The sequence below is a fragment of the Lactuca serriola genome, chromosome 3 (genome assembly GCF_051521515.1).
Source record: "Lactuca serriola cultivar US96UC23 chromosome 3, Lser_US96UC23_V15, whole genome shotgun sequence".
NCBI lineage: Eukaryota > Viridiplantae > Streptophyta > Magnoliopsida > Asterales > Asteraceae > Lactuca > Lactuca serriola.
This window is the reverse complement of record NC_136410.1, coordinates 99,446,614-99,471,446: the sequence shown is the minus strand read 5'-3', so window position 1 is coordinate 99,471,446 and position 24,833 is coordinate 99,446,614. Positions and strand designations below refer to the sequence as shown.

Sequence of the window (24,833 nt, the reverse complement as noted above, 5' to 3'; positions counted from 1 at the left end):
GGCGAGGCCCTTATCTCCTAGTGATCAGATAGGGATCAGGAATAGGTAGTGGACGAGAATGGTAGGGAGTTTGCCTGTATAGCCCTAGAAAGGTGAGACCTTGGGAGAGGCTGCTCCAGGATATAGTTGGGTGAGACCCGTGGGCGAGGCCCGTATGAGAGTAACAATATAGGTGAGACCTGAGAGCAGGGTTGCTCAGTAGTATGGTTGGGTGAGACCCGTGGGCGAGGCCCGAGCGAGAGTGGTTAGACAAGTGGGACTAGAAGGATAGAGGCGGGTGAGACCCGTGGGCGAGGCCCGTGAGTTTTAGCAGCACAGGTGGGACCTGATAGGGAACTTAGTGTCAAGATAGGGGATCGAGGATCCCAGGATTGTAGTGCCTGAATGGAAGAATAGATTGAGCAGTTATAGGTGGTCGAAGTTTCTTCGAAAGTCGTTGGGAGCGACTAGGAGTTGTGTTGGGACTAGCGACCGGTGGGAGCCGGTAATCCAGATATTGATAGATTGGTAGGGACCAGTGTGGTCTCAGTTCATCCAGAAGGCAGATAAAGAATAGCAGAAATTTTCAATCAGTACCAAGGCTGGTAAGCAGTCTATGGTGAAATTCAGTTAGTTGATCGTGGGGTGCTCGACACCAAATTAGGAATGCCCAGTGGATACTGGTGATAATGAACCGTATTGGAGGTAGCGGGAAGGGAGGGGTGAACCCCTATGGGTTCAGTGCAGTACTCGGTGAGTACCAGAAGGATTGTCGGTTGAGTAAGTTGTCTTTCCAGAATGTTCAGGGTCAGGGTTGACCCGAGATTATTATCCGCAAGGATTAATGTTAGTCAGAATGACCGGGCGAAATACCAGCGAAGGTAGGCAGCTGGCGTTGGATCAATTAGTAGAGTATTTGGAAGCAGATCGCACGCAACTGGCCATAGCAAACTTCGAGGACGAAGTTTAGTTTAAGTGGGGGAGAGTTGTAACACCCAAAGTCAGGAAGGCCAAGAAAGGAAAGGAAACCCTAAGTTTAAGGGACGACTCGTCGAGTCCAAGGAGGAACTCGGCGAGTCCGAGCGGGATCCGGGTCAAGCAGTAAGTGAACGACTCGGCGAGTCGGCCAAGGAGACACGACGAGTCTGGTCTGAACGAGGAAAACCCTAAATCCGGGACTTGGAGCCTATTTAAACGTATCATTCTCTCCCCTAGGGTTCCTTTTCTGCCTCTTTCACCTAGAACACCGAACCCTAAGCCCCATTGTTGCTCATTCAAGCTTCCAAGCCATTTTTGGACGATTTGAAGGAAGAAGAAAGAGGGGAATCATTGAAGCTTCAAGGATTGGCCTTAGATCTGGAGTTTGTAGAACCTTTCTGAGTTATTGAAGGTACTAAGTCGTTTCCTTCATTTAGATCTATTCTAGTTGTGAGTTTTGGGGCTTTTTAGCCATGATTAGTTATCCATTTGAGTTAGAAGCCAGATCTGAAGTTGCTACTTCGGATCTAAGCACATTTTGGCCTGGTGAAGCATAAAGTAACTGCCCTTGAGCTGATTATGGAGCCTCCTTGCCTTAAACCCTAGTTTATGGTGTATTTAGCCTAGATCTCCTTCTCTACACGTAAAGTTTGCAACTTTACGTGATGAATAGGCTTGAGAAGGGTAGATCTACAGTTTGGAGTCAATGCATGACTCAAAGGTCCTCTGCATGTGTGAAGATCTGAATGGATTCGGCGAGTCCTTTGAGTGGACTCGGCGAGTAGCATGAAGATTAGGAGGAACTCGACGAGTGGGATGAACAACTCGTCGAGTAGGATGAAGATTTCCTTGGACTCGGAGAGTCTGTTCTTGGACTCGGCGAGTCAGGATGCGAAACCCCAAACCCTTCGAGTTGAGACTCGAATCAGTGAGTCGAGTGGAGACTCGGTGAGTTGGTCAGGTCAGGACTCAGAAATCGGTAGACTCGGCGAGTCATGGACTGACTCGGCGAGTCGAGTCGCGAATGGAAGGACTCTGAGCATATGAACTCGGCGAGTCAGTAGGTTGACTCGGAGAGTAGGGTTGACCTGGAAGGTTAACCTTGACCAGGACTTTGACTTTGATCAGAGTTGATTTAGTCGACTTACGGGGGACAGTTAGACTAAGTGTTGCATTGTTATTGAAGCTCGGGGAGCTAGTGGAGAGGGAGTTCAGAGAATTGTCGGGCAGCAACTAGAGAGGGTTTTCAGCAAGATCAGCAAGTGCACGTGAGTTTCCCTTTTGTGTGAATGGGTCTACGGCCACAATGCCGGCCCATATAGTTATGAGTAGAAGATCCAGGGGTTAGCCCTAGGCACAATATGCTAGTATGATATTCAGGACGAGGTCCAATGATAGCGGGCGGGTGCCCAAGGAATGGTTTATGTGATAGTTTTATACTTGTTGCATGTGTGATACTTGTATGTGCCTGGTCGGGAGGTGAGTGTGAGCGAGGTCCCGTAACTCACCAATAGAGAGTGTGGATGGTGTTCCACATCTCATTAGCAGCAGATCAGGGGCGAGGCCCAAGTTAGGGAGGGAGTGAGGGTGGGCTAGGCCCGTACCTCACTATCAGCAGGAGTATGGACGGGGTTCCATGACTCACCAGTAGCAGGACAAGGGCGAGGCCAGAGACAGGCGAGGCCTTAGGACAAGATCCGTTAGTATGTGTTTATCTTATGTGATGTGATATGTTTATGTGCTATTATATGTTAGCGGGTGAGGCCATGTGACAGGTGAGGCCTAAGTGAAACAGATCTGTATCTGAGCGGGGCTTGAAGCCAGGCGGGGCCTGGAGCGATGGGGCCATTGTAGCGGGCGAGGCCCGAGGTAGGGGGCGAGGCCCAGGATAGCGGGCGTGGCCCAATATGTACAGTATGTGGTTATGCATGGTATGTGGTAGGGTGGGGAACTCACTAAGCTTCGTGCTTACGGTTTTCAGTTTTGGTTTTAGGTACTTCCGGTAGCGGAGGGAAGAGCTCGGGGTGATCGCATGGCACACACCGTAGATTAGATAGCCTGGGAATGTTTACTCTGATAACGAATATGTGTTTTGGAAATTAATACTCTGATTATGTTTTGGATTGATAACTTTGCTTTAAGTAATGTTTTATTACAAGAAATTTTTAGTCTTGAATTTTGGGATGTTACACATCCTGTACATTGGGCGTACGCCCCCAACACCCGCGTTCATTTAACCACTCTACGGTTGGCGTAACCTAGCTTACATTGGGCGTACCCATCCAATTATACGCATGCACTCCATGCATGCCTAGGACCGCTTTGCCAAATATTTCCTTTTGGGACCATTATTGACACTAACTTCAAAGTGTCATAACTCCTTTATTCTAAGTCCGTTCCCGATGGACTTTATATCCACGAAAAGGTGGCGAGAAGCCCTATGCTCCTGGCAACACACCCCGACCCGAACCTTCTCGAATGAACCCAATGCCCAAAAAGACTAAAACGCCCTTACCCTTGATCTCGGTAATCCATAAGTAATTACTTTTAGAACGGGACGTTACAATAATCATTCTCTCTATCCAATATTTGTTTCCCGATTTCTGATTTATGACGACTGATATCAGACTACTAATTGAACACATCAATTCAGTTCATGCTTGGCCAATTGTTTTAGATGTCATCATCAAATCATCGAGGGGCTCACAGATATCACTTTTCCCGTTTGGGCAAAAGGAACGGATAAACTTCAACTTATATGCTTGCACTATTCACTCATCAAATCACGCACAACGATACGGTTTATAACATCAAGTTACTAATGCGTTTACGTATTATCAATGCACAATTGACTCGCAAACAACAACTCATATATCTCGGTTTCAAGAATATAAGATATTATCGTCTCAAAATTACTCGTGATAAAATTCATGAAGTAATTCTTTGAGCGCGGGTTAATCCAATACTTAAATCCTCATTTCAAAAGTACTCATGAATACTACAGCAAACCATTGTTATGTCTAACCCCTTAGACAATCTACATTCTAATTCATGACAACCTTAATTCACTACTTACTTCCAAAAGTACGATCGATTTTGAATGTTTGAATATTCCAATTATTCAGGAAGTAAAACATGCGAAGTGAAACACAATAATAACCTAATTAACTATGGTCTCAAAACTATTGAATATAAATAAAACACTTATTATTTAATCACCATATTAATTAGACTTTATTAATTGTATAATGTTTTGATTAATCAACTAAACACTTGAATTAAACATCAGTCATGTCATGTTCTAAACATGCATACTATGTCTCTCTATGGTCCTTCCTTTGTGAATAGATCGATTGGACATTATTCCAATGATGCTCATTTCACAATTTCAAATTCTTATTAGAGCTAGTAAGAATTCTAAATTCTTTTCATCACTAAATGTGTTAGAGTCTAACCTTGCATGCAATATCCTTTTGTGATGACATGGCCTAAAAGTCACAAAGACTTTGCCAACGATGTTACAAAATACTCCATTGAAAATTTGTTACTTAAAAACAGTTTCATGGTTACGAAGTTTCAAATTCAAGATACAATTCTTGAACACCTTCCTTGCATTAAGGTTTCTAAATCATATTTAAATACTCAACTCCCATTATGAAAACATTTCCATATTCTCATATGACCATTGATTCTGGACAAGAATCACCTCTACTCAGAATTATGTCAATATGGTCCATCCAAATATTACTATACTTCCAACTGTCTAAAAGCAACCAATCTTTTGGTAAACCTCAGACTATTCTTGACAGTTGTTTAACAACTCTAGTCACATCTTGTTCTAGTCCTTTTTCCCTCTTAATGCCCTAGGCATTTGGAAATATCAGAACAAGTGAATATTACAACACATGCAATCAATCCTATATCTGAAGCATATGGGACTTGATTCATAATGAGTGCCATCTCCCAAAGGCCTGTCATAGCGAAACAATTCTCAAACTTTGCAATTGAAAACCTTGTTTCCTACGAATAGTATTGCTAACTGGCAACACTTAGCATAACAACTATACTTTTGTTATCACAACATTTATGCTCTCACTATCATAACAATTGTGCTTCTATATGCATAACAATTATGCTCCCACTAGCTTTGACATGTATCTTAAAAAGCACCTGGACTTCTAGAAATCAATACTTTTTGACTTTCTTACTAAAGTGCATATTTCTGATATGTGAGCTTTCTTAAGTCTCCATCTAGACTTCTCAAGCTCATACACCATCATTAGATTGCATATGTGTGTGTGTGTTTGAACCATTTCAGAACTTATAGTTATAAGTGTTAAACGTTCAAACTATTTTTTGCCATTTCTCACAATCTGAACTATGAAAAGGGATGTGGTAATCATATTGCGATTTTGAGAATGCAATTATCACAACCACTATTCATAATGATATTTATCAAATCTTTAAAATCTACTAGTGTAACGCCCTATTCTAAAATATTCATTTATGGAATTTCAGAGGCCAAGGCCAGGGGCGTTTTAGTCCTTTATTAAATTTAGAGGTATTATTTGAGAAGTTTTCGGGCCGGAGTGTGTTGTTAGAAGCGTAGGATTTCTCGCCACCTTTTCGTGGATATAAAGTTCATCAGAGACGAATCTAGAATGAAGGAGTTATGACACTTTGAAGATTTGGCAAGAATGGCCCTTATAGAGAAAAGTTTTCATGGAAGACCATGCATGCATGATTGGGGCACGCGTGGGTACGCCCAGCATAATGGGGCAAGTTGGTCGCGAGTGTTCAAGGCGTACGCCCAGCGTACGTGGAGGTACGCCTAGCATACGCTAAAGATCATAAAACCCTATTTTTGGGTTAAGCACTATATAAAGGACATTATGGTTCCAATCCTATCCCCCATATCAGCCTCCCCAACCTCAGAAGAAACCCTAGATACCTTCATTTTATGAGATCTTGACCTTGGAGAACCCATTTTGGTGGATTAAAGCTTGGAAGCCAAGAGAAAAAGGTTGGCAAGGAGGAACCTTTGAAGCTAGAGCTTGTAGATCTGGGATAAGTGCTTCATTTCAGACCTCTGCAAGGTAAAAAGTCTTGAGCTTGAAGATTAACCTCTTAGATCTCCTTAGTACAAGTTTATGGACCTTTTTGGTCCCAAGATTGGGACTTTATGACTTAAGCTCGTTTCTAAGACCAGGGTTGCCTCCCTTAGAGTCATATGAGTCCCATAAGCAGTAAAGTTCTGATCTTTATGGTCCCAAAGAGCTCATGCATGAGATCTAGCCTTGGTTTTAGAAATGTATGGTCACCTTTTTGAGTTTGAGTGTATTTGGTGGATTGCAAGTCACCAAGTTAGTGACTTTATGGACTAAGACATAAGTAAGGACCTTGATCTAAGTTAGTAGCCTCTGGAGTGGGGTATTAAGCACTTAATGGAAAAGTGGCTTAACAGGATGGTTACACTGAGTGTAAGTGAAGGTACGCCCCGCGTACTCGCTAGCAGGCCAGTACGCTTAGCGTATAATGGAGTACGCCTAGCGTACTCAACAGAGTTGGGTTTTGAGCATTTGGGCCTCGGTGTGGGCTATGGTTTGGACTATAGGTCCTTGGGCCTTAGTGGTCCAGCAAAATTCAGATTATGGGCCATTGATGGACTTAGAAGAATTAAATGTTTTGGGCCTTGGTTATGACCCGCACCATAGTAGGGGTAAAATAGTCATTTTACCCATAGAAAGATTCCCCTTTGATTTAGTGTTTGACTTGTCATGATAGCCGGAGAGCAGCCGGGACAGCAGTCGAGGATCTTTCACTCGAGTTTTCAACAGTCAGCATTCCGAGGTGACTTTCCTTCTAGTAGGAATGGGTCTAAGGCCACAATGTCGGCCCATTTAGCTAGCAGTAGTTTCCGGACTTCGGTCTGATGGAGTAGTTAGTATGTTTGATGCCTTCGTGGCTCGGACAGGATTTATGTGTTATGTGTTTCGGGCTACGGCCTGATGCAGTATGCGGTATATGTGTGTTCATGCTAGTTGATATGTTTATGCTTTGTTCAGTTAGTTCCGGACTTCGGTCTGATGCAGTTAGTCCGGACTTCGGTCCGATGCAGGGGACAAGGTCCCAGTCAGTTTTCGGACTTCGGTCTGATGCAGGGGGCAAGGCCCCAGTTAGTCCGGACTTCGGTCCGATGTATGGGACAAGGTACCAGTCAGTTTCCAGACTTCGGTCTGATGCAAGGGGCAAGGCCCCAGTTAGTCCGGACTTCGGTCCGATGCAGGCGACAAGGTCCCAGTCAGTTTCCGGACTTCGGTCCGATGCAGGGGGCAAGGCCCCAGTTAGTCCGGACCTCGGTCCGATGCAGTGGGCAAGGCCCAGTATGTGATTTATAATGTATTGTATGGTATGTGGTAGTTTGGGGGAGCTCACTAAGCTTCGTGCTTATGGTTTTCGGTTTTTGGTTTCAGGTACTCAGTTTTCAAAAGAGGAGCTTGGAGAGGTTGCAGTGCACATACCATAGTCAGTTAGCCTGGGAATGTTTCACTCTGATAATGAGATTATGTTTTGAATTAATACTCAAAAATTATGTTATGACTTATGATACGGTTTTTATAAATATGGTTTTAGTAATGTTTTAAAAGAAATTTTTAGTCGTGATTTTTGGGTCGTTACAACTAGCTAAAGTGATTCCTCATAATCATTTTCATGAATTAGAGTGAAAACTTTTCACCACCTAGATTTCATGATGTATGTGTCCTTATCCATGAATTTATCATTTCCAACCTACAATCATAAGATAAGGTTGAGGACAAAACCAAAATCATTTTTAGGTTTTCCTTTCATGGATTGAACTTGTTTGTTCTTAACTTATTGCCTTCTGGTAGCACAAGGGCCTACCAGTGCTTTCGTGTTGTTTAATCAGCTCACTTCCATTGACCAATGTACTATCACTGACAAATGTACTTTACCTTTTGCAGTCAAATGAGAACCATAGAACTCATGAGCATTGCCAACACAACAGGAAGGTGCACAGAAACAAGAATGTGTCAATTGAACACGATAGGTTATCAATCTTAGGTTGTGTGCTAGTGATAACTAAAAGGTTTGTTCTCAATTGACTCCTGAAATTTTTCAAGATCAATAAGAATCCCAATGACTTCTTGACATATAAGTTTTTCTGTTAGGGAACATTCCTCGACAAGCAAAAACAAATATTCAAAAGTTATTGTGGATTTCGACAAGAAAAACACTTCACTGAATTGGTCTTAATTTATCCTTTATTTTAACAAAACATCACAACTACCAATGCCAAAGTAACTAGAGTGTGACTCTAAAACTTGATTTGATACGAAGTATGACTCGTCTCTCGATTAAACCATTTCAACAATATCTGAATCCTCTTCTTAGCCATACAAATGCACTAAGATGTCCTTAGAGGATCAATTGTGACATGGTTCCATAATCATTAATATGATCATAAAACATGATACTAAAGTACTCTCCTTTCCTTTTAGATTGGAGAAATCTTTATCTTTCTGCCTAATAGATTCTTCACATTCATTCTGCCACACTTTGAAACTTTTCAAAGAATCAAAATTACACTTAATCTTATAAGCATAACCATATTTATTGAGTCATTAGTAAATCATGACGAATAGACTTATCATCCTTTGTGGTGGATCTAAATAGTCCACATCAATGTGTACTAGATCCTTTAGTCATTCACTTGACTCACATAAACATGTGATCAATGCATTAGTCTTAATCTTCCAAAGATCAAGATTCTCATACATCACACAATTCGAATTGTATGACTCCAAGTTTCTATCCAACTAAAACTTGGTTGATAAGAATTCCTTTTCACTTGGTTAATTATGACATTTCCACAAATGATATAACTAAGAATCAAATCTATAATTAACAATTGCTAATAATAGAAATATTACCACCAATTTTCATAAATGTCATTGCAAGGATATATAAAGTAAATAAATCAAAATTTCACTTTTATTGATAACAAGCGGAAAAATTTTGTCCTTAAAATGCATATATACGAAAACTCTGTTTCTGCATATTTCCTAAGTAATCTATTAATCTAGCATAACTCCTAAGCAACAACTTCCAAAATCTGATCTTCGAACCATGCGACCGAAATCCATCTATCATGATCAGATTCAACTTAATCTTCTTAAGCTTCCTTCTTTCTCTTAGATTCTGCAAAACATCAAAATGTGACTATCACATCATGTATTAAGAATCTATGAATATGAACTTAATAATGGATTTATATAGTGGATGCACCTGAAGAGAGTTACACAACTTGACTTTACTATCTCTAAGATCTTCTAGGTAGTCTGGGTCACTTCACATCCAATGCCCCTTCAATTGGCAATAGAAACACATGGACCTTTTGGGATTAGCACATGGAACTATCTCAGAATTAGCCTTTCTCTTTACCATATGGTAAGATGGTTTGACCTTGGCCGATCCCTTTCCATTGGGAAGAGAAACCTTTTCTGGACTACCAATGTTGCCATTGTCAATGTCCATGGAAATTTTGGAGACAGATCCTTCAAACAATTTTGCATGACTTCTGCTTTAGCAGCAATCAACATATATGTTAGATCAATTAGGGTCACGTCGTGGTCCCTCATATAGTAGTCTTTAATGAACTGACTATATGATTCACGAAGTGAAACTAGAACCAATTCAATGGCCAGCTCCCTTAGGAAAACGACACCCAACATCCCCAGTCTGTCAGTGTGTGATTTCATTTTCAGAACATTTGCACATACATACTTTTCTTCTTCATGTTTGCATGCCAATAGGGCTTGAGTAGTTTTCATACTTTTCAACATGAAGAAGACATGACTTAGGGATAGTCACTTGAGGAGGTGGAGGAAGTGGTGGAGAAGCACGATTTCCAGTTCCACCATTGCTTGAAGAAGGGAACATTCTTTCACCTTGATCAACATGTGGAAGATCATCTTCAGATAGAGAAGGAAAAACATTTCCATAAGAACGAGGAAGACCATTGTTGTCTAAACTCGAAATCTATAATAAGGAGAAAAGAGAATTCAAGTTAGTTGATTTTAATCCTTAATTGTTAACCCAAAAATTTGAATTAAGGGTAGGATCCATATTTTCGATTCGAATTCTGAAGAGGGATTCGGTAATGAAATTCATATCTATTTTAGGTAGGTAAAGCATTTACCAATTTCAATCTTATGAAACTCCTAGATCCTTTGAGATTCATTGAATCATTCAATGGCAGGTTTGATCTTGATTATGCTCTCACTTTGTGACTGGGATGCCGAGGATCACAAATGAGATGTGAATAACCATGCAAATTAGTTTAGTACTCTCGATGCCATTTAAAATCTAACATTAACGTGTCGGTTACCTACACACTCTCCATTAATTCAATGATAGCTTACGAGACACCCATTTCCAACAATATTACTCCCATATTAGTGTGTCAGTTAACTACACATGCTCCATTAACGACTAATAAGGTGTAATGTGCAATTTCATGGGTAAGTATCAAATTCACATTTTTTTTAAAGTAACTAAGAGTGAGATTTTTTAGAAAAATGTTTTAGTTACTTTATAATTCATTATACTTGTTAATGAGAATTATTTTGTCCTACAAAACCCGTTCGGCTAACGACCCTCCACCATATAAGAGAGCGGTGGGTAAGAATGGATACCCAATGGTGGTCATTTTACAAGTTGCTTCCTTAAACTCCCCTTATAGTATGGCTTCGTGAATGAGGCCTACTAATGGTAAGACTGATTTTTCTTATACATATAGTACATATTAAACTTTTAATCTTACATATAGTATAGGGTGTATTTTAAACATTTTAAAATACTAAAGGTTTAATCTTTTAAATGACGATATGGTACTCCTGAAGGTCTCACCTTGGAAGGGTGTGATACGCTTCAAGAAGAGGGGGAAATTGGGTCCCCGGTTCATTGTATCTTTTCGGGTGATTTTCAGGGTTGGCAAGGTGGCTTACAAGTTAGATTTGCCGATCGAGCTTAGTTAGATTCACAACACTTTCCATGTCTCTCAGTTACTGAAGTGTGTTTTAGATAGCGAGGTAATGGCTCCATTCGAGGATATCCAGGTCGATGAGTGTCTGAACTATGTTGAGAGGTCGGTAGCTATTCTAGAAAGGAAGATGAAAATACTACGCAACAAGGAGATACCTTTGGTAAAGGTACAATGTCATCATCGGAGAGGCTCCGAGTGGACTTGGGAGCCGAAGGCTGAGATGGTGGAGCATTACTCAGAGTTGTTCATAGCAGTTGACTTCGAGGATGAAGTCTGATTCAAGTGGGACAGAATTGTAACACCCGGACCAGGAACATATTATCTTCCATATTTTAAAGTTAAAGGCTTCCCTTTTTCCCTTATCACAACGTGAGGAATGCCTTCTCACGTCGTGAAGAGTGATCCGGACTTGTGCATCATTTTAAGGTTCACGACGTGACAGCGGCTGGTGACCAAAAACCCTATGTTTTTAGTATTTAAAGGAATGAGAAGGATAGGGTTTCTCACCCTCGGCCTCTATCACTCTCTATGTGACATCCCTAATTTCACAACCAGAAAAGACCGATTTTTTTATGCTTTATTTGAACATCAGAGTATCCTTTTGAAGAAATATGTTGCGGAATTTGTTCCTGAAAATATGATAAGTAAATTATCAAAGCATTTCCGAAGAAATGTGTTTTCATTATATTAAAAAAGTTGGGATGTCATTGTTAATACAATACTTAAGCATAAACAGAAATAATACAGTCCTTACAACATCTATTATTCTAATGGCCTATAATCCATTGATCTTTCATCAGATCATCACTCTTATATTCTATAGCCGCTACTTGTAATACAAGACATTTAGTGGGCCGGGCTTGGGGGCCTGGTGAGCACATAGGGTTCATCTCACAATAATTAAGTTCATTAATTTCATCAAATCATTCAACCTGATTACTCGTTCCCGTTATCCTCACTTTCTGTCCCTAAAGCTTCTAATTTAAGGGGCCTAGCCTAAGGATTATCATCGGGATGGACAACACTGCTTAGGAGATTCCTTAGCAGTATATGTCAAAAAGGAAACAATGAGGGGGATGGAGTACACCTGGTGAGCAAGTAGTTTAAAAACACCTACAGGTTGCAAGCCTGCCAGCGTTCTACCGCACTGTCTACAATAGTTCGTGGTCGTCATCTATACTCCGCTAAATGACTGAATCAGCTTAAACATCGAGGCTTCTCATCATTTATTTCATCATCTATCATCTAATCATCTTTACCCATCATAATTATAGGTATAATATATATATATATATATATATATATATATACAGTTTAAATCGAATAAAACATGTATATTTTGTACATCCAGCACAGATATCAAGAACACAAATAATATGCACACATAGCACGTAATTTATATTAAATACTTCATATTTATGTATAAGATGAAAGTAACTATGCACTCACACGTTAAAGTGATGACTCCAAACTCGAGCAACATTTCGCTTCTAACAATTTTATTTTCCTTTGACGAAACCTAGTATCATTATCACTAGCTTTTAGTCTAATATTATTTGCCACTAATTATTAGTCTAGATTTATCATTAACTCAAGGTCTACGAGTAATATTCTTTTTCTTGTATTATATAAGTATTAAACAATACTTTTCAACTACTATGTACAGACAGGGGCCAGACATGATGTCACAACTGGAAAAATTCTAGATCAATCAAGGTCCAAACTTCAACCATGTACCCACAAATTCACAATGTAATAGTCGAGGTCAACCATTGTAACTCGTTTTGAGGTAATAAAGAGATAGAATAATTAAGATGAAAATAAGCGTCAAAAATAACATGTTAGATAAACTTGATTTTTATGATTGAACTAGTAGTGGTTGTGACAAGGATTCCGGAAATATAAAGAACACCGAAATCCGAGTTATATCGAAGAAGTTATGACTTATCGAAGTTTCGCGATAAATCTGGCACAACACTATGTGACGTAAAAAGTGAGTTTACAATCGTATTCTTTTTAGCCTTAGCAACCTAAAAAAAGTTGTAACATAAGTTAAACCAAGAGCGTGTATAAAAAAACGTCCAAATCTGACTTCATATGAGGAAGTTATGATTTTTCTAAGATTCGGCACAACAGTGTACAACCCGAAATTCGAATTATAGATCGAGCAATTTTTAGCCGAAACAACCTAAAAGAGAATTGGAGATCTCGTCAATATTAGTTCAATGGTAAAAAGACAAATGAAAACAGACGTCGGATGAAGAAGTTATGAATTTTTAACGAACTTTTCTTGTCCCGATCTGTTAAAAATATAACATTAAAAATAAAGTCAAAATTAGTCAATGGAGTCTAAAGGAAAGTCGTAGAGTACAGTCTCACCTACGCGTGGATATAAAGAACGCCGAAAACGGAGCTCGTATGCGAAAGTTATGAATTTTTGAAGTTCAAGGCCCAAATTTCGAGGCTGGTCCGAAGTGTTACGCCCCACATAGAGGGTTACGCCCAGCGTTTGCGTTGCATGGCCTCGGATTGACCACATAGACTCAACCAGATCCGAACACCTATCCGCCCTATACCTCCGCATGGTGGACGTCTGTCCTAGCTGTGACACGTCCGAAGCTCAGATACCCATCAGAGGTCGCGTGTCTTTTACGCAACACGTAATGCGAGACTACGCCCCGCGTACTGCGAGACTTCGGTCACCTATAAAAAGGGTGCGAGATCTCCCGGTTTATTTTACCATTTTACTTCTTCTTTCCTATTTTACACCCTCTCAAGCCACTTTAAACACCCCCCCCCCCCCCCCCCAAAGCTTAGGGAACCTCCCTAACACTCGAAGAAAGCCCGGAGCACCTGAAGTCCCCGAGAAAATAGTCTTTTCGGTTTGAAACTCTGCCCGCACAAAGCCCGGTTTTCAACAAAAACTCATGGTTTCGTCAAGGAAAATCATTTTTAGAAGCGAAGTGTTGCCTGAATCACCACCTTATCAAGTGAGTTCATACCCCTACACTTTTTATAACTTTTTCCATATTTTAAGGGGGGGGATACAAGTAAAACACAAGGAAACTTGTGTTAATATACAAACCATTGTTTATGTTTTCTTACATTTTATGTATCTATTATGTGAAAACATCAAATATGCGAAACAACGTTATTACCAAATTTACAAACGCCTACATACAAAACATGCTCAAATGAAACGGTTATCATTTTCGACGAAACATGTATTTTATACTATAATAGGTATAGTTTGGAAAACATTCTCATTATTTTACCCTTTCAGGGCAAAGAAAAGATTATAAATTGTGATTATTTTTATATCTTATAGCTATTGCGAAAGAGGTAACAATTTTATATACAATTAATTTCATTGCAAAAATACATAAAATCGTTGAAAATTTGTGAGACATCATCTTCGTTATACATACCTAGATATACATGGAAGTCCTGTTTTATAGCCCGAGTCTCCTCCTGGAAAGCGTGATACTTGTGTATAGATCTATACGGGATTGATGACCCCGCACCCTGAATGTTAGCTACAGCATGACCGGCAGGTTATGGGTGACAAATATCAAACATAACGACGCTTGAAGAACGTCGCAATAGGAAAATCATTTGTTAGCACGGTTATAAAAACTCACATGATAAACGACAATACACTTATTTTACGTGAAATTGACAATACACTTATTCTTACGCGAAAACGCATATCTTCAAACGGTTTTATAAACGAATAAAACTACATGTCATTAACTTAAGTATGGTAATATACTTACACTTCTCGGTCTTAGAGTAATTAAGACTACAATTCAGCTTTAAGTATGGTAATATACTTACACATATCGGTCAAGTAATTAAGACTACAATCCAGCTTTAAGTATGGTAATATACTTACACTTCTCGGTCTTAGAATAATTAAGACTATAATTCAGCTTTAAGTATGGTAATATACTTACACTTCTTGATTTTGGAGTAATTAAGTTTACAACTTAGTTTTATGGAAAATATAGGATTCTCCGGGATAGATACGATTACTTTACGAATGAACAGTTTACAACTCAGTTCTATGGAAAAGATAGGATTTTCCAGGATAGATACAATTACTTTATAAATAAACAGTTTACTACTCAGTTTTATGGAAAATATAGGATTTTCCGGGATAGATACGATTACTTTACAAATGAACAGTTTACAACTCAGTTTTATGGAAAATATGGGATTTTCCGGGATAGATATGATTACTTTACAAACAAACAATTTACAACTCAGTTTTATGGAAAAATATAGGATTTTCTGGGATAAATGTCAATACTTTTCAGGCAAACAAGTTTACAAATCAACATTAAGGAAAATATAGGATTTTTCAGGATAAACATCAATACTTTTCAAGTTTACAAGGCAAACACGTCTTCAACTAGTTTTACTTAATAATAAAACTACACGTTATGAAACTAAGTATGACATTTATACTTACATCTTTCAGTCTTGGAACATTAAAGACCACAATTCATCTCTATAGAAAATATAGGATTTTCTGGAAACAAATACGATTATTTCAAAGCATCATTCTTTAAGTGTAAGAAACTTATACAATTTTTTGTCTTAAGGTACTAAGACTACATTCCATCCAACGAATAAGAAAATATAGGATTTTCTAGAGGAACACAATAACACTTTCAAAGAACAACGAATCATACTTTCTAAAACAAAAATACTTATGAACTCACCAACTTAAATGTTAATACACTTTTAAAATCACTTGTATTCTCAAGAAAACATAAATCAGGTACACGCACAGGTTTTGTGAAGACGGAGCATAGTAGCTTCAAGTCTTTGTTTTGCTATTTACTTTTGGAGTCAATCAAGTTGTGATGGGAATACAATGTAAACACTTTATTTTTAATACAATGGTTGTTGTTGCTTTGATTATTATTATTATATAATTGTTGTGATACTGTACATGACATCATCCTCCCCTGAACGTTTCCACCATTCCGGTTTGGGGGTGTGACACATGAAACACCGGAGGGTAGGACCATTTTGGCATTTAAGTTGTTATGAAATCCAATAACTCTATGCAACCCTTTAAACCAGATTCTTCATACCGTGAGTAGTTAAAAGGTATTATAATAACACTTTGTATAATTTATAATACTTAGCTCATGTATTGTTTATAGGTTCATAACAATGATAATGAACTTAAACATAAGTTATACTTAAAGTAGGGTAAGCATAACTCACTTACAAGGGGGTTTAGCTAGGAGTTGGGCTTTGCAGGGACAAAACTTCTGAGCCGAAAGCTCTTCTTCTCGGAGCCTTCTGGTGCTCTGGGACTTGCCTCTAGCAGTTGGGAAGTGCTAGGGAATAGGAGGGGATAAGGAGGGTATTTGAGAGAGAAAGGATGGGAAAGGTGTGAGAAAATGGAAGTTTTGCGCCTCTATTTATAGGCTTAAGCTCAGAGTACGCGGGGCGTAACTTCAGAGTACGCTAGGCGTACGATGCCCTACGTTGGGCGTACTCGGTACGCTGGCATATGAAGCCCTACGCTGGGCGTACATGGGACAAGTGTCGCAATCCGGTGCGAAGCCATGGAGAGAAAGGAAGGGTTGGGATTGTATGTGTCAACCTCGTATCTAACCCACAATTTAATTAACTTCTAAATTCCATAAATTTCGCATATGAGCTCCGTTTTTATGCTCTTTATATTCACGCGTAAGTGGTGACATGATCTACAACTTTCGTTTAGACTCCATTAGCTAATTTTGACTTTATTTTTAAAGTTATATTTTAACAAACTTAGACATATAAAATCCGTCAAAAATTCCTAACTTTGTCATCTGACGTCCGTTTTCGTCTGTCTTTATATCGTTGAGATGCTATTAACAAGATCTTCGACTCTCGTTTAGATTGTGTTGGCTAAAAATCTATAGATCTAAAATTCAATTTCCGGATTGCATACTATTATGTCAAATCTTAAAAAAATCATAACTCCCTCTAACGAAGTCAAATTTGGGCGTTCTCTATATGCACGCTCTCGGTTTAACGTATATTACGACTTTCGTTTAGATTGTTAAGGCTAAAAAGTATTTTATCGCAAACTCACTTTTTACGATACACAACGTTGTGCCATTTTTATAGCAAAACTTCGATGGGTCATAACTTCTTCGTTATAAGTCGGATTGCAGCATTCCTTATATCCCTGAAATCATTGTTACGACATATTCAACTTTATTTAAAGATATTGGGTCAAATATTCGTTCTATTTTTACTCATATTTTTATTATTATTTTACTATATCGTTATAAGCACGTATATTGCACATAAATCACATAATATTCAAATAATTCTTCTTCATTACTTCAAAATATGTTACAATTATTGACTCTAGCTATTACATCATAATGCTTAGCCTAAAAACATAGGCATTACAAAGGTGGGTTGCACCTGATCCCACATCGGCTTGGAAGGAGAACAAAACATTTCCTTATAAGGGATGTGGATACCTTCCTTGTCACAACGTGTTTTAAAGCCGTGAGGTCAGCAGATCCCATAAGAAATCTGCAGTTAAGTGTGCCCGGGCGAGAGCAATCCATGGGTGGGTGACCCCCTGGGAAGTTTTCACGCCGGGAGCCCAAAGTGGACAATATTGTGATAGGTGCCATAGGGGGATGTTACAAATGGTATCAGAGCTGGGGCACGATTTGATGTGTTTGACAGGGACATCAAAGCCTATAATGGGGGGTGAAGGTGGGTTGCACCTGATCCCACATCGGCTTAGAAGGAGAATGAAACATTTCCTTGTAAGGGATGTGGATACCTTCCTTTTCATAATGCGTTTTAAAGATGTGATGGCAACAGACCCCATAATTACTGTACAGTTAAGCGTTCCTGGGCAAGAGCAATCCAGGTATGTGTGACCCCCTGGGAACTTTTCATGTCGTGAGCCCAAAGCGGACAATATTGTGATAGGTGCCAGAGGGGGATGTCACACTTTAGACCTCCAGAAACCCTAATCTTCCTCATCCATAAGATTCTTTGTCATTTGGGTGCATTTCTAGCTTGTGTGAAGAAGGAAAAGAAGAAGAAGGAAGTGCTCTAGTGTTGGTGTGGGCAAAGAATCAGCATCATCATCATCTTTTCCTGCTTTTGGACCCTTGTAAGTATCAAGTCTCCAACTTTACTGCTTATCATGGATTGATCTTGAGTTTTTGTCCATTTTATTGATGTTATTGCATGATTGAGTGAAATATATCCATAAAGTTGGAAACTTTATGGAGTCTAAGAGTCCCAAGAGCATTATAGTGTTCAGATCTGGAAGTTGGTATAGATTTGAGTCTTGCATGCAAGTTTGAAGCTCATTTCTTCCCTTTTTGACCTAGAAAATATCCATAATCTTGTTTGGTGCATGCATGGACATAAAGGAAACATTTTTATGGACCTTAGGAATCCCCTTTAGCTTCTAGATGAAGTGGACTCGAAGACTTAATGGAATAAGGACTTGAAATAGTGACCCTTAGCCATAAACAACGCTCACGACGTGGGGTGTAAGATCCCACGACATGAGAATTGGAGCAGACCGGCTTTTGTTAGAACCCTTGGGGCTCACGATGTGAGAATGGGTGTTCAGGTCGTGATGCCAGCTTGGGTGATTTCTTTAACTGAGTTGACCAGTTTGGGTCGAGTCGAGTGGGAATCGGACCGGGTTCACTGTCACGACGTGGCCAATGCCTGGCCACGACGTGAGGAGAGTTTACTTGACCAAGTTTGACTTAAGGATATTTTTGGGTATTTTAGACTATGTTTGATACTTGGGCCAGTCTGATGATTAGGTATCGGTTTGAGCTGAGATTCGGAGTCGAGACCTCATCAGCTTTTGTCCAGTTTGTGAGGTGAGTTTTCCTCACTTCACTCACGTGTCGAAGGCACCAAGGCTGGACCATTGGATTAGATATCATGTTATGTGATAGCATGTTATTGTGTTGTAGTGATATGTTAGATTAGTATCATGGTATGTAGAATGATGCTATGCTTAGTGATCTTTAAGATTTGTCTGCTTGTTGACTAGTTATATCTATGTTTATTTGCTATGTATATGGCAACATGTTGTGTGTGGTTGGGTTGAGGCGGATCAGTGTAGACTGAAGGCCAAGAGACCCAGGGCATCCCAGATAAGGTGCAGCCCCGAGAGGCATACCAGTCAAGGCCGAAGGCCCGGAGAACGGTCCAGATAGGCTGCAGGCCTGACGAGGAGTTCCAGTCATGCTGAAGGTTCTGTGAGTGTTCCAGATAGAGGCGTTCTATTCATGTTGAAGGCTCTGTATGCATGTTGTTTGTTATTACATTGTGTGGTGGTACTTTGGCGGAACTCACTAAGCGTTGGCTTACAGTTTTTGATATGGTTTCAGGTACTTCGGATGATCACGGGAAGACGAAGGCGTAACTGTACAAATCCTCTTGTTTATGACTTATTATTTTAGGAGACTCTGATGTTTTGAAAAAATGTCTGAAACTGTAATTTGTAAACAATTCGTGAAATTAGGTTGAATTTAAAAAAGTTTAAATTTATTATGATTTTATGATGTTACATTGCATTAAACTGTTCTTCACCTATGTTAGACGATCGATGTACCTGTTCTTCTGTAACGTAAGTTTTCTGGGTCTTCCTTGGATATTTTGATCGATTCACTCGAAGCTTAACGCCATTATATTGTGTCACACCCCCAAACCGAAACGGCGGAAACGTTCGGGGGTGGAGGACGTCATGTGTAGTATCACAACAATTGCATCATAGTAATCAAAGTAAACACAACCATTACATTGAATATATTAAAGGTATTTACATCTGACTGATTCATATACATATACATCAAAAGTAGCAAAAATAAAGACGTGACTCTATATGCTCCGTCTTCTCAAAAGCTGTGGGAGTACCTGACTACTTATTTCCTGATAATACAAGTTATTTTGAAAGAGTAGATCAACATTAAGCTGGTGAGTTCATAAACATATTTTTTTTGTAATGAAAACATGTTTAATGAATCAGTGAAAATGTTTGTATGTTCCCAAGAAAATCCAATATTTTCTAACATATATAAAGTATTAATTCAAATACCTGTTTACCACCAGTTGAATTTGTATAATATACTGCTTCAAATGTGAAATACCTTTTGTAGGAAAACCCTGGCTTTCACCAGTATGTATAGTAGTTTCATTACTTAAAATAAAACCATGTATTTTCCATACTTATGTCATATAAGCATTATTCATGTAAAGTATATTACTATGTAAATATATCGTTGTTATCTACTTGCGAGTTTTATGACCATACTAACTGATACGACGTGAATCGGACGCCAATATCATTTATGACTTTGTCACACGTAGACCTGTCGGTCCGACTGTAGCTAACAACAAGGTGCGTGATTGTCAGTCTCGTGTAGATCTATACACAAACTCACGCTCTCCCTCGAGGAGACTCTGGTTTATAAGGGTAGTCTTCCACTAGTACATGTAATTGTACCTAAAGACCTGTCTCTCAAACTAGATAAACGACTTTACAAGTAATAATTCGAAAAAACCTTTTTATAACTAACGGATAAGTTTATAAAAAGATACGTTCGTTCCCTAAACTATATTCTTATAATAATTTATATGTATGTATATGGAAAACCATGTATTGAATTCCCAAACTATACCTATTATAGTTTGTATGTATGTTATGAGTTGATTTGAAAAACTGTGTAATTACGCTTGTAAGTTGAAAACGTCCCTTATGCTCAGCATGTTACAAAAGGAATAAAATATGAAAAACGTAAGGTTGTATCAATTGCATCAGTTTTAAGTGTGTTGAAGTCCTTTTTGTATAAATTCATAAAATCATTTGTGTTTGGCTTGTATTCTCCCCCTGAAAACATTAAAATCATAAAAGCATAAGGGTATGAACTCACAGTTAGTTGCGTGAAAGAGTCGGACAACGAGACTGGAAATAAAGACCCACGGGCTGATGTACGCGACACTTATCGGGATCCTAATATCAATTAAATACATATATGCATTTTATTAGCGAAACCATTATTTATAGTGTTGGAAAAACACTTGCTTTTGGTTTAGGAATGTTACCGGGACTCGATTGAATCGGTGAAAGCGGGTTTGCAACCAAGATTCACGGTGTAGGTCTGTTTACGGCCGTGAAAGGATTACGGCCGCGAACTGTTCTCGGTCGTGAACTGATCTCGGCCGTGAACGGTTCACTGCTCTTGAAGGGTTCACGGTCCTTGAAGGTTTGAAGGGTTCATGGCCCGATTTATGAATATTCGAAGGGTTTGCGGTCGTGAACTCAAGAACAGCAACACTTGATTCGACGAAAAACGGATGTTTCGATGCTCTAAAACGTATTCCAAGGCGGATTGAATGATAGATGAAGAGAAGTCTTGAGTTTTCTTGGGTTTTCGGGTGAGGGTTTTTAGAGAGAGAAATGGTGTTTTTAGCCAGAAAAGTGGGAATGAGGGTAGGAACCACATATTTATAGGGGGGTTTCATGGACAGTGGTGGGGTCCAGCCGTGAATGGTTCACGACGGTGATTGGGTTTACGGTCGTGAACACCATTTAGACCGGATTCGTTGATTTTCTAAGTGACTCGGGTTTTCACGCGATTTTGGTTCCGACTCATATATAAAATTCAATTATACGACTTAAATGATTTTCCAAACCATAAGAATTTTGACGGAACTAAATAAATTCAAATTTTATTTAACGGAATCGGGTAATGTTAACGGAAAAGATTCAGGTTGTCACATATTGTATTCCGTTCAACACTCTCTCCATCTCACCTACATCTCTAACACCAATATATCGCACAAATCCATAGTTCTTGCCATCTCTTCCTGCCTTCTGATGTAGATACACGTCAACCACCTTCCGTGTCGTTCAAAGATCTTCCCAAACCCATATTTCCTTGTCGTGGACGGTATGTTGGTCAAACAGAATGTTGTTATCTGAACGTTTCATAAGTTTCTATCGCCTACAGTTCAGTTTCGGCGACATTTCGTCCATTTTTGCTTGCCTTGTCTTTTCATTTTCCTAAAAAGATTTTAGGTGCTTGACTATTGGATTTTAGAAGAGGCTTCGTTTACAACACGAGAGAGAGAGAGAGAGAGAGAGAGAGAGAGAGAGAGAGAGAGAGAGAGAGAGAGAGAGAGAGAGAGAGAGAGAGAGAGAGAGAGAGAGAGAGAGAGAGAGAGAGAGAGAGAGAGCTCAAAATGAGCCTTGCGACGAGACGCTGACATTCCCCATGTTACGGTTCCCTCCGGTCCGTTAAAATTACAAGGAATTAAGAAATTATTATTTAAATATAGATTAGTCTTTGTCATGAACTTTTATAAAAAAAAAAAAAAAAAAAAAAAAAAAAAAAAAAAAAAAAAAAAAAAAAAAGTAGTTTCTTATAAACCAAAAACACATAAAAAAATAATCCTATTTTAGACTTAATGCAAATTGAAATTATTTTTAACTTACTAAAAAAAATAGAAACCACATAACCGCTTTTACATTTTTTTATAGTTTTCTCAATATAATATACTAGCAGGTAAGAATGCCATTACAAAGTCAAAAGGACTACTCTTTACAAGAAAATGAAACCAAAAGTACCATTAATGAAACGAAATGAAAGTTATAACAAACTTGTAATTTCCATTACATCATAAGGACCATTTCCATAATTTTGTCTTAAAAATATAAATACAATTTCTTAGATAAAATAACATAAGAGAATTTAAATATCCTTTTACTTTTACTTTTACTTTCTATTTATTACTTATCTTTCCATCAATTTTTACTTTCTATTTATCTTCCATGAAATCCATTTTTACTTTCTATGGACCCTCCTATAACATTACCATTACTAAAAATATAGCTTTCACCTTTGTAAAACGACTTGTCGGAAATTCCATTCCATCAACTAAAACTAACACATGTGCCGTCCATAAATTCAACATCTCGGTACAAATTGAGAAAGCGAAAACAAATACAAGTCGTTTTCTTTTCTTTTCTAAAATTAATAAAGTCTCAGCACGTCGACCTAATTAAAGAAGTCTAATTAATAATATTAAAGCATATATTCCAAATTTCAAATCATGATTTATTTAAAATCAAATTATTCATAAAATATCTTATTATAAATAAATTAATGTCACCCCACTTATTTCCATATTTGCGGAATCTTCAATTAAATGCCAGAAAAAAAAGGAAACAAATTATAAATCTAAAAGCTACAATTATCATTGAGATGAAATTACGGATTAAAAGTACACATAAGATTGAGGATATTTTTCACTTCCAAATTAACCTTCTCTTAAAAAGAAGGCTTACAAAAACTTTTAATTTAAGATCCCAAATTCTTGTTTTACATATTCTTCTTTTCTTTTCACTCATCGTCTTCATCATCATCATCCTGCAAAATATCATCAACCAAAAATAAATTTCTTGAAAATGAAAGAGAAAACATGAATTAATTAATTAATTAATTACATCTGCACTATCATCATCATCTTCTTCATCGTCATGGACTTCCGACTTTGACTTGTCAGATTCCTCGTCTTCTTCCTCTTCAGCGTCCTTTCCTTCAGCCTACAAAATCATAATAAAGTTATCAGATTCTAAAATTCGACAAATTGACAAACTTTGTGTTTCGTTTTCTCATGAATTTCACGAATTTGGAATTCTACCAGTTTCTTGTTGTATGCCTGGAGAGTTTTCTCGTATTCGGCCTTCCTCTTCTCTGCTTTAGCTGCAAATGGGGCTTTCTCCTGATTTCCAAAACAAATCATGATTCAATTCAAAGCTTGAAAAAGTTGATTAATTTCGATAAATTTTAATACTCACAGCAGCAGAAAGGGATTTCCATTTATCACCACCAGCTTTCCCGACCTATTGAATTAGGAATAGACAAAAAAAAGTAAGAGATCGATCAAAACAGAGAAGCTAAAAGTCAACGGCGGAGTAATACTCACAACAGACACGGATTTGTTGTTAGGGTGCTTTTCCTTGTACTGTGTCCGGAAATCCTCCCTGAAACGATCAAAAAACCAACAGATCAGCAAAAATAACGATTTCAACCTCATCGAATTGAAGAAAATCCACAGATCTCTCGAAATTTAGGCTTAATAACACATACATGAAGATGAAGAAAGCACTAGCAGGCCTTTTCGGTTTGTTAGGATCCTTAGCTTCCTTAGCCTTCTTCGCCGGAGCTTTCTTCGGAGCAGGTGCTGCTTTCTTCTTCACAGCAAGCCTAATCATAATCATAATTCACAGATCAGAAAAACGGAATTAATCAAAGCTATCAACAGATTCTGTTACAGGAAACGAAAATGACATAAAAAAATTACAGATCGTGACGGAAATTCACCTGCTATCGGCTTTTTTGGTGTCGGACTTGGATTTGGCTCCCTTCATGACGTAACTCGTTTGGAAATGGGAGTGAACTCGGTGAGTTGAAGGAAGGGAAGGTATGGAGATAAGGGAAAGAGAGGCGAAGGGAGAATAATATAAGAGGAGAGGAAATGCGTGAAGAGATATGCTTTGGTTGGGTGTAGTCTAGTGTATTCGTGTTGCTGTGTGTATTGCACACAACACATAAATAAAACTGAAACAATGAATTATTTGAAGTCCGGATTTAGGCGGGATTCCTTTTCTATACCTTTTTCTCATACATGAAATATATTCATTCTTTTAATTCTATATTTGTTCTAATTGATTTATATAATAAAAGAAATATACTTATAGAGTTATAAGGAAATTTGAGTAATTTTTTTT

The 24,833-nt window shown here is 38.4% G+C and overlaps 1 protein-coding gene across 1 annotated transcript; it reads right to left on the bottom strand.

The window, feature by feature from the left end:
• Positions 1-23,272: 23,272 nt before the first annotated feature.
• LOC145092942 (high mobility group B protein 3-like) lies at positions 23,273-24,630 on the bottom strand. Its single transcript, XM_079030949.1, has 7 exons — positions 24,427-24,630; positions 24,193-24,309; positions 24,029-24,086; positions 23,901-23,945; positions 23,744-23,824; positions 23,547-23,645; positions 23,273-23,469 (listed from the first exon to the last, which is right to left on the bottom strand). The coding sequence occupies exons 1-7, from the start codon at positions 24,471-24,473 to the stop codon at positions 23,443-23,445; spliced, it is 474 nt and encodes a 157-aa protein (XP_078887075.1). The 5' UTR covers positions 24,474-24,630; the 3' UTR covers positions 23,273-23,442.
• Positions 24,631-24,833: the final 203 nt, after the last annotated feature.